Raw genomic sequence first — 11,462 nt, forward strand, 5'->3', positions numbered from 1 at the left:
GGTATTACTTAGAAGATTAGATGAGCGTACTGCTCTGAAAATTATGTTTAATAACTTCACTAATTTAATTATAAAAACATTGGGAGAAATAATAAGCTTTAATGTCTTTTTTTATCACATTGGAATGTGGGGGAGGTGTGCATTTCTATTAGCCCAAAGCAGTGATTATATTCACAGTCTCTTGGTACATTAAAGATTGACAGTAGGAGTTGCATGCTATTGGCTTGTGTTTCCTCATGAATTAAGGCCATCCCTCAATCACAGATTGTTTATAAATTCTGTACACACCAGATTATGTGTGTCAGTTATGGCACTACTTTATGCAACTCTCCTCACACTTTGGTTTCTGTTGTGTATTGGTGTGCAGAGTCAGTATAAAAACAAGGATAAGTGCATCTATCAGGGAGATGAGGATACATACACCTTTTACCAGGGGGGAGATGTGGTTTTGGGAGGGCTCTTTCCTTTGCATTTCAGTCCTATTTCATTGGTTTCTTCTTTTAGGATTAAACCTAATTCAACTAAGTATAAATTGTGTGTTATGTTTTATGTTTCTTCTTATAGATGATGTGTGAAAGAATATAATTGTTAAAATTGTTCTTTATCTGTCTGAATTTAAAGCAAATGCATTTTTATTTTGCTTGCTGCATTGCAGTTATTTAATTCATGAAGTGTCTATGAAATCTGTTGCAGCTTTACCCCTCGAGCACTGAGGTGGATGCAGACGATGATCTTTGCGGTGAGAGAAATTAACCAGCGGCAAGACCTTTTGCCAAACCTATCTCTGGGCTACCACATCAGGGACAGCGGTGATGACATACCTGTATCTGTAAAGAGGTCTCTTCTCCTGGTCAATGGACAGCCAGAGAGGGGCAGTGGACAAAGCTGTGAAGACACACAAAAGCAGCCGAGCCCTGTAATTGTGGGAGAGGCATCATCAGGAATATCCATGGCTGTTCTGAGAAGTCTAAGCTCCTTCAAAATACCTTTAGTAAAACAAAATATATAAATATTATTTCATTAACAATAATATAATTTTTTTTGGTAATGAATATTGTGATGATGTATTGATGAATGTTGCTGCTGTATTATTTAGATTAACTTAAAGTTGCATTTTTTGTCATTTATTATACATAAATATTGATCATTTTGGTCCATATACAATATTATTATGGTGATATATAGATGTTGCCTTGTACTGTTATTGCACTGCTAATCTTTCTGTTTTCAAATTTTAGGTGAGCTACTTTGCATCCTGTTCCTGTCTCAGTAACAAGAGAGAGTTTCCAGCATTCATGCGAACAATGCCAAGTGATCTATTTCAAATAAAAGCTTTGGTAAAACTTGTTCATTATTTTCAATGGACGTGGGTTGGGGTGATTGGTGTGGATACAGACTATGCTCGATTTGCCATCCAGCTCTTCCTGAAAGAGTCAGAAAAATTTAATATTTGTCCTGCTTATGTCCACCTTTATCCTGTTGCACTGACACAAGATGCAGCGGAAGAACTTGTGAAAATTTTAAAATATTCTTCTGCCACAGTCATAATAAGCTTCACTGTGGACTCATATCTGCATGGTATCCTAAAAGAGTGCAGACGGCAAAATGTTACTCATCTTCAGTGGATTGCCAGTGAGGCCTGGGCCACATCAAAAGCCCTCTGGGAGGATTTTGGTGATCTGTTAAAGGGAACATTGGGGTTTGCCATACGGAGAGCTGATATCCCACATCTTGGCAGTTACCTCAGAAGAGTAAATGTTTCTGTTGCTCAGACTTCCCATTTTCTCTCTGAGTTTTGGGAAGAGACTTTCAGTTGTCGGCTGAATGGGTCTTTAAACACCCATGTACATGGAGAAGGTGTACAGAACTGGCCACCCTGCAATGGCAATGAGAGTCTGGATGATGTGTACACCCCTTATTCAGATGTGTCTCAACTTAGAGTGTCCTACAACGTTTACAAGGCTGTGTATCTCATAGCACATGCACTAAATGACATGAGCACTTGTGTCCCAGGAAAGGGTCCCTTTCAGAACGGGACATGTGGGAGTATGAATCAAATTCTGCCATGGCAGGTGTGTGTGTGTGTGTGTGTGTGTGTGTGTGTGTGTGTGTGTGTGTGTGTGTGTGTGTGTTACTTTCTATTTTACATTCTCTGCCTATAATGTTTCTAATTAATTTTTTGACAGTGTGCAAGTATTAAAGCAATGGCTTAATTATACAAAAATATGGGGTGGGGGTGTGTACATTTATGTATTTTAATGTGTTCATTACTTTGCATTATCCTTTCTCCCAACCTTCACCTAAGCTCCTGTACTACATGAAACAAACACATTTCACAACATTAGGGGAAGAGGTCAGATTTGATGACAACGGTGATCCGATTGCATCCTATGACCTGATGAACTGGCAAAAAGGGTCTGATGGCTCCCTTCAACTAGAGAGGGTGGGATTCTATGATGCCTCCCTGGAAGATGACAAGGACCTAGTAATAGATGAGCCAGCAATTATGTGGCACAAAGGAGAGAAGGTGTGTGCTATCCCTCTCATCACCAGACATTGTTTACTATGTTTGCTGTTCTTTCAGCTCTACTTAATGTTTATTTCTGAACTAAGAAGAATCCAGTTTCATAATTTAAAATGGAAGTGCACTGTTGATTTTTATGTTGTTGTACTAAACATTTTAATATAGAATACATGTGTAAACTTTCACTGTGCTATGTAGATCAAGGGTGTTCAATCCTGCTCCTGGAGGACCATTATCCTGCAGAGTTTAGCCTTAACTAATTAAACACACCTGAACCAGCTAATCAAGGGACCTGTCCCACTATCCACACTTGCAGTTTTGGCCACTTGAGAATGCTTGTATGCAACAAAAAGTAAGTGTGCAAGACTGTTCAAGGTCTGATAAATGCCAAATATCAGTGCCCTTGCTGCACACTAAATCCACAATATCTCTAATACCACTTTGATGCTAAGCGTATCCCATCATTTATCATGTTCAAGAACTTACATGCTCTGAAAATTGAAGATGTTGAGAAAAAAAAAATGCATATAATTTGGCAGTAAAATGTAAGGTATTATGCATTTTATTGGAGCAGAGACGATAATATGCATTTGAAAAATGTTTGCAACTCCTTTTTTCACTTTATTAGAAGCACAACAGTTACTAAATTGTGTCTGATACATAAGGAATACTAAACAGAGAAGTTTATTTTAAAGTGCAAAGTATTTAAAATCAAAATTCGCAAATGAAGCTCTTTAAAAACACAAAAACAAACAACAACAACAAAAAAAAACCTTTTGCAACACTATAAACATCTCCCTTTGGGTAATCAAAAGTCCTGCAGAGTGCAGTCTTTATGCCACTTAAACACTTACAGAAAATACAGAAAATAAGTAATGAAAGTAGAAAGTGCTCAACTGCAAAGCAAGTAGTGGGACAGGACCAAGGTCTTCAGACTCACTAGAAACCTCCAGGCTGTTGGAGCAGGTTGGAGTTGTACTCCACAGGAAGGTGGCCCTCCAGCAGCAGAATTTGATGATCCTGCAACATTTTAAGTTATTTAGATTATTGTGCACACAAAATTATGCATAAATTATGATTATCGGTCAGATATTTCCCTATGCAAAGAGTTAAGGAAATGCAGTGTTTTTCTACTGCTTGTTCTGTTGTGGTCATTAGGCACCAGAATCATTGTGCAGTCAAAGCTGTCTGCCAGGCTCCAGGAAGGCCAGGCAAAAAGGAAAGCCAGTCTGCTGCTTTGACTGCATACCATGTGCTGAAGGAGAGATCAGTAATCAAACAGGTGTGAAGTTCTTCACAGTTCTTCACTTAATGGTATTCTGAGAAGAAGGGAAAATTAGTGTTTTATGCTGCCCCTTCCCTCCAATGTTTTCACAGACTCAAATGATTGCCTGACATGTTCAAAGGAAACATGGCCAAACCAAGCCCAAGACCAGTGCATTCCCAAAACATTAGAGTTTTTGTCCTTTCAGGAGCCTTTGGGAATAATTCTATGGGCATTTTCAGCATTCGGGGCCTGTGCAGCATTAGCAGTGCTTGGTGTGTTTATAATGTACAGGAAAACACCAGTCATACGAGGAAACAATATGGAGTTAAGTTTCCTTCTCCTCCTGTTCCTCTGCACATGCTTTCTGATTGGCCTGACATTTATAGGCAAGCCCACTGACTGGTTATGCCGGACTCAGTATCCAGCCTTTGGAATCAGCTTTACTCTCTGTATTTCATGCATCTTGGCAAAAACTGTTGTAGTTTTAATGGCATTCAGGGCCACCCTCCCTGGCAGTAATGTCATGAAATGGTTTGGCCCTGCTAAACAAAGATCAAGTGTTATCCTCTGTACTTTTGTGCAAGGACTTATTTGCATCATATGGTTAACAACTAAGCCTCCTGTTGCTGCATATAACACCAAGTTCATGAGTGCAACAATAACTGTTGAATGTGCTGTAGGATCTGAAATTGGATTTTGGTGTGTGCTAGGATACATTGGCCTCCTAGCTTCTTTGTGTTTCTTATTAGCATTTTTGGCCAGAAAACTACCAGACAATTTTAATGAGGCTAAATTCATCACATTCAGCATGCTTATATTTTTTGCTGTGTGGATAACCTTCATTCCAGTTTATGTGAGCTCTCGTGGAAAGTATATGGTTGCTGTCCATGTCTTTGCTATTCTAGCCTCTGCCTTTGGTCTCTTGCTGTGTATATTTGCTCCTAAGTGTTATATTGTACTTCTGAAACCTGAGAGAAATGACAAAAAGCATATGATGAAAAAATAGATTTCTTTCTTTTTTTTTTTTTTTTCAAATCTAGTTCATCATGTTACAGGATTAATGCTTACAGGCTGAATGTATGTGTGCAAAATTCACTCACGCCATACTTATACAGGGTTAGTCCACAATTGATCCTCAGCAAATAGATTAATATAACCCATATAAGTTGAACAGTTATTAAACCTTGCTATTAAAGTACTCTTGTTCCTGTTGTTATTTTTTCTAAAAGAAAGTAGGACAGTCAACATTATCTCCACATTAAATGCATAGAATGCAGATTGAAGACATTAAAAGAACTGTAATTTAATTTAATTGTGCTAAGAATTGTACTAACGTGTTCCGGAGTATATTTTATTCTGAGTAAGAGATCACAAACCCAAACTGGACCTCAGCTGTAAGAGAAAGTTACATCTGCTGCAATAAAGTCACTCTGTGCCTGTATCTCTTGCTCCAAATTAAAGCAGTTCACAGTGAAAGCATTTTAGTGACAAAATTACCCAGATTTTGCCTCTAATTGTTATTATATTTATTTTATTTTTATTTATAAGCACTTATATTTATACAATATATTAAGTGTTTATACAATAATTTAGATCAGATTTTAATCAGATACACAAATAACTGTGTTGGGTCTAGGGTTGTAGCAGTATACTGGTATAACATACACTATATGACTGTATTAACACTCTAATGTAGTTCGTATATACGGGAAGAAGGAGGCGGGAACCGGCGAACGTTCAACATAACTTTAATATAAAATAAACAAAACGAAAGTAATGCCGGCAGACCCTCGCGGACGTCTGCCGGCCACACAAACATAATAAAACATAAAATAAAGTCCAGGCCTGGTCCTCTCTCGTCCATCACTGTCGTCGCTCCTCCTTTTATGCTTCCGGAGCTCCTCTGTGAGAGACTCAAGGCACCACCGGCCTTGCGCCGTTCCCTCACGGCTCTCGTCCGCCCTGGTCGCCACAAACTCAACTAAAGATTTTTCTGGTCGACTAGTGGTTGTTCATTTTAAGCGATTAGTCAACTAATCACATGTTTATTATTAAACCGTAAGCATCACTTCTGCATCCAGTGGTGACAGTCAGGTGGATTTTGTATCTGATCACACAAATGACACAGAACATCATCTAAGGGTGTCATGCCAAAATCAACTACGCAGAAGACCACTCGATGGAGGAGACGTGGGGGTAAGAGGAAACACTCGACAACCAGCTTGGAAGAGGGGAACCTGCCCAAAGACAATCTAATCTTCAATCTTACAGACCAAGAACTACATCCACAAGAAGTAAATCTTCTAAATAAGAGCTTAAGCTTTGTTCCATCTAAAGCTACAGATCCTTTTGTCATCAAGATTGAACTGTTTACGTTTTTTTCCGGGCATTAAGATTGAAATGCTTCTATAAAAATGCTAAAGTAGATCAACAAAATGTACATATTGTACATCAATGGTCGAGCTAAATTTAAGTCCATGAATTTTGTCCATCTGTATCTAATTCATCTATTGATACATAATGCAGGTTACTTGAAAGGGATGTGACTAATTTATTTGAGCAGTCATCTTCATCTCATAACCAAAAGTCAAATTTAACAAAGAGGCTCTTGATGGAAAAAGAGGCTCCTGATAAACTGTGCAGAAATAAAGACATTGTAATCAAACCTGCAGATAAAAGAGGTGGTTTGGTGGTTATGCCCCGAGCCCTCTATAATCAGGAGGCTCTTCTTCAATTAGAAATTCCCACCTACTATCGAGTTTTACAATTAGATCCAACTGCTCAGTTTCAAAGGGAGATTGAGACATTTCTTCAGGAAGCACATGCTCATCTATTGATTTCTGATAAAGAGATGCAATATTTGGTCAATCGTTCTCCAAATAGGCCAGTTTTCTACATTCTACCCAAGGTACACAAGAGCTTGGTTAATCCACCAGGACGGCCCATAGTAGCAGGAAATAATAGTCTTACTGAAGTCAAGTCAAGTCAAGTCACCTTTATCTATATAGTGCTTTTTACAGTGCAGATTGTGTCAAAGCAGCTTTAGAGTGACAACAGGAAAATAATTTTGGCTGCACAGTAGCTCTAAAAGAAAATGGTGTTATTGTCCAGCTTAAGTAAATTCAGTATCGATTTATTGCATTGTAAAAATCATTACTTATTAATTTAGTTCATTTATCTATACAGCATCTCTGGAGAAAACAGTGATGTCATCGTCCAGCTCACTTCAGTTTGCATAGAACGGTGTCGATGCAGGCAGATCAAAAACACTGTTGAATATCAAGTGTCCCCAACTAAGCAAGCCAGAGGCAACAGCGGCAAGGAACCCAAACTCCATCAGGTGACAAAAAAAAAAAAAAAAAAAAACTTGTGAGAAACAAGGCTCAGTTGGGGGGCCAGTACATGAACAATGAACAGTGTGTGGCAGGAGGGGTTATTGTTGCTTACGTCACAATGTTGTTTTAGCTTATTGGCAGTGTCACTAGGCTATAAAAACGGGAACATGCGCGTTTACCTGGGATGCGTCACTTAGGGAACTGTTGCGTCGTCAACGCGCTTCCGTCACTTCCCGGAACTGGATGTGAGTGCTCGACACGGTAATAACGCGCTGCTAGTTATCTTGTTTGATATGGCATGTTTGTTTACGAGAGGCGTACTCTCTATCTAATGTGTTTTAGAGACTGCAACTTGGTTGGAGAGCATTTCTACCTGGACTCGGCGAGTTCTTGCTGCAATGTCGTTTATTATTGTTTACATGTAGTGGGTGTAGACATCGAAGAAGGTAGGTCGAATGCTGTTAATTCCTATTTAACTGCGTTAAGCGATGTATGCATTCGGGAGCACGCTGATCAAATTGAGTATGTTCTTAACTCAACCCCTTTTCTTAGCTGTGAGAATCAGATGCACTTGCTGGGTCGCTGTTTTCTGTACCTGCTTCTGCTTGAAAAGATTCTATTTGTTGGCTTTTTTTATAGAAACGTTAATCCCTGCAATTGGTAAGTATTCATGCACACGCATATTATGGTGAGAGAATATATCTAACAGAGTAACAGTCTCGCTTTATCTATAGGTGTTGTGACGGCCGTAACTGCAATCTGTTTGGGGTGCTCCGTGTTTATGGCTGCAGTGCTGTCCTGTTTCCAGTTTCCAATTTTCTTTTTGTTAATATTTCTTTCTTGACTGCTTTATATCGTTTTGTTTGCTCTTTTCAGTTGTATTAATACTATTTTTGTCTTTGAAGTTTGAATCATTTCAGTTTCAATTCTAATTATTATATTTTTGTGACTTTCCTTAGTCTATTTCTGTTTGTTTCTTTAGTTGCTTTAGATTTCTGTATTGTTTTTGGGGTTTGAATTACCTTTGTTTCCAATTTTGATTATATTTTTGTGATTTTTACTTATTTGATTTGCTTTCCACCAGTTGCGTTAGATTTTGTTTTGTGACTTATATAATTTGTTTAAAGTCTATTCTGTTTCTTTTCTTTTCTTTTTTTTTTTTTTTATTTACTTGTATTTTGTTGAAATTTTGACTTTTTTGCTTTAAGCAATTATTTGTTACCAACATTCATTTCATTTGTGTTATTTGACTGGTTGAGTTGCACTACCCAGTTTCTAAAAGTGATTGTGTGCTTGATTCTGATCATTTGTCTCGGCAGGGCTTGAGTACCAGGGGCAGAGGACTGGTTTTAGGTGGTGGTATATCCCTCACAAGTGTGCAGTGACCACCTCACCGTGTGTGTGTGCGCGTGTGTGTGGACACAGTAAAGTGCAGTGATTCACCTACAGGCGGTCTGGTCTGATTATCCGTTTCTACTGGTAAGCTCTAGCCCCTGCCCTCGACTTGTTCTAAGAACCTTCTCCCGTGTGGCTGGGACAAATGTCTAATTGTTTGTTTTAATATTGTTTTTAATGATGTCAATAAAATAATTTTGTACTGTTAACCATGTCTCTGACTCTAATTAGTGATACGAACCTGTGTAAACAACTATAAGTGGTTTATTCTAATTCTTTGGGTGAAACTCCCAAAGTGGCGTAGTCGGAGTGAGTTTGATATCTTTATAATTTCCACTGTATTTAAAATAAAAGTCCTTATTGCCCTCGAACCCCCGCCACAAGTGCACGATTATGATTCAGGCAGCATTACAGGTCAGAAGTCAGATTGGGATCGGAACAGTCAAAATATTTAATCAAGTTCCAACTGGTTAAAGATCGGATTCATCACACCGGTATGGAAACGGTTTTGTTGAGGATCTGTGCCACTGGCTGTCTTGTCAATGAGGCCTTCACGGGGGATAGTTGACACAATCTTGCTGTCATGTTCAAATCTATACAAATCTATACATCTATACTGTTGACAGAACCAGGCTAATGCGGTCATACTTCCTGGTTCTATTAAGAACTTTAGCTGCTGCATTTTGGACCAGCTGTAATTTAAGTGTGCAGGGAAACCACCAAGTAGAGCATTACAATAATCTAGCCTTGAGGTCATGAACGCATGAACTAACTGTTCCACATTTGTCATTGAGAGCATACGTCGTAATTTTTATATATATATATATATATATATATATATATATATATATATATATATATATATATATATATATATATATATATATATATATTTTTTTTTTTTTTTTTTTTTTTTTTTTTTTTAGGATGGAAGAATGTGGTTTTACAGATGCTAGAAATGTGGCTTTCAAATGAAAGATTGGTATCAAAGAGCACACCCAGGTTCCTAACTGATGACGAAGACTTAATAGAGCAGCCATCAAGAGTTAGACAGTATTCTAGGTTATTTTGTGCAGAAGTTTTTGGTCCAATAATTAAAATCTCTGTTTTTTTTCTGAATTCAGTAATAGGAAATTACTAGTCATCCAATTGCTTTTGTTTTTTTTATCAGCTATGCATTCCATTAATTTTGTGAATTGGTAAGTTTTTGTCAGGGTGTGAAAAAATATAGAGCTGAGTATCATCAGCATAACAGTGAAAACTAATATTATCTCCTTCCTAATATCTCCCAAGGCATGTACAAGGTGAAAAGCAACTGTCCTAGTACTGAGCCTTGTGGTACTCCACACTGAACTTGTGATCTGTATGACATCTCTTCGTTTACTGCTACAAACTGATAACAGTCAGATAAGTATGATTTGAACCATGCCAATGCAATTCCACTAATGCCAGCATAATTTTTGAGTCTATTCAAAAGAATGTTGTGGTCGATAGTGTCAAATGCAGCACTGAGATCTAGTAACACTAATAGAGAGATACAACCATGATCGGATGATAATAGCAAATCAAACTCTGATGACAGCAGTCTCACTACTATGGTACGGTCTAAATCCTGACTGGAAATCCTCGCAGATACCACTTCTTTCTAAAAAGGAACATACTTGTGATAATACTGCCTTTTCTAGTATTTTTGACTGAAAAGGTAGATTCGAGATCGGCCTGTAATTGACTAATTCTGTAGGATCAAGTTTTGTTTGTTTAATAAGAGGTTTAATAATAGCCAGCTTAAAAGTTTTTGGTACATATCCTAGTGACAAAGATGAATTAATGGGTCCCACTTTATATTAAGTGGCCTTAACTACTATGTACTTACATTTTAATTAATCATTTGATACAATGCACTTATTGTGTACATACATGTTTTTACATTGTACTTATATTTTAAAAACACCTGCATGCAATTACATCTGTAATTTCTGTAATTACATTTATAATTACACTGTTGACCCATCCCTTACACCTTACCCCTACCCTTAAACCTACCCATACCACCAAACCTGTCCCTAACCTTACCCATATCCCACCTCAATAGCAGCAAAAGTGTTTTGCAATTCAATATGAACCCAATAAGTACACTGTCCATATTTTTTGATGTAAGTACATACACTGCGTTCCAAATTATTATGCAAGAGACAAATCAGTAAGATTTCTGTACGATAAACATTCAGATTTTAGTTTTTCTAAGAAAATGTTTGTTTGTTTATTTATCCATGTCTTTTTAGATAACTGGTTTCAATCTCAGACAAAATAATTTGCCAGATCTATGGAAACCCTACTTAGAGGTTGTTCCACATTATTAAGCAAGTCACAGTTCTCATGCAATATGGGGAGGAAGAAAGATCTTTCTGAAGATGAAAAGCATGAAATGGTGCAATGTTGTGCAAAAGGCATGAAAACAACTAATAGTGTGTGAAACTGAATGGAGATTATCGAATTATCATAAGATTTGTGAGTGATTTAGAGCACAGCAGAACTTGGTCAGATAAAGGCTTATTGAGGAAAGTTCCTGTCAAAAAAATTAACTGTATTAAAAAGGCAGCTATAAAAAAAGCCAGTGTTGAGCAGCAAACAGGTATTTGAAGCTGCTGGTGTCTCTGGAGTCTCAAGAAGCTCTCCATGCAGGCTGGCAGTTGTGCGTAAAGATGCACTTCAGCCACTCCAAACCAAACCTCACAAAGAGAAACATTTACAGTGGGTTTAGAAATACATTTTCAAACAGATTTATTGCTGTGGTGTTTTTTTGCAGCATGGGATAGTGCATAGTGCATTGTACAAATAGTGCATTGTACTGTGCACTATCCTCCTTTTTATACCATAGCTGAAAAATGGCCAGTTATGAACTCCACATATCTTGCAAAAGTCATTTTAAAAACCTCCATCT

The 11,462-nt window shown here is 37.7% G+C and overlaps 1 protein-coding gene across 1 annotated transcript; it reads left to right on the forward strand.

The window, feature by feature from the left end:
• Positions 1–231: 231 nt before the first annotated feature.
• On the forward strand, positions 232–4,940 carry LOC125255801 (extracellular calcium-sensing receptor-like). Its single transcript, XM_048171301.1, has 6 exons — positions 232–534; positions 694–991; positions 1,239–2,072; positions 2,306–2,527; positions 3,683–3,806; positions 3,902–4,940. The coding sequence occupies exons 1-6, from the start codon at positions 308–310 to the stop codon at positions 4,795–4,797; spliced, it is 2,601 nt and encodes an 866-aa protein (XP_048027258.1). The 5' UTR covers positions 232–307; the 3' UTR covers positions 4,798–4,940.
• The last annotated feature ends 6,522 nt before the right edge of the window (positions 4,941–11,462 follow it).

Source organism: Megalobrama amblycephala, linkage group LG20 (genome assembly GCF_018812025.1).
Source record: "Megalobrama amblycephala isolate DHTTF-2021 linkage group LG20, ASM1881202v1, whole genome shotgun sequence".
Classification (NCBI taxonomy): Eukaryota; Metazoa; Chordata; class Actinopteri; order Cypriniformes; family Xenocyprididae; genus Megalobrama; species Megalobrama amblycephala.

Bases quoted from the DNA above. Each gene is read 5' to 3' on its own strand.
- LOC125255801 (XM_048171301.1), top strand. From the start codon at position 308: ATGGCACTACTTTATGCAACTCTCCTCACACTTTGGTTTCTGTTGTGT. The intron at 992-1,238 runs GTAAAACAAAAT...TTCAAATTTTAG, and splicing joins GCTCCTTCAAAATACCTTTA to GTGAGCTACTTTGCATCCTG. The intron at 3,807-3,901 runs GTGTGAAGTTCT...ATGTTTTCACAG, and splicing joins AGAGATCAGTAATCAAACAG to ACTCAAATGATTGCCTGACA.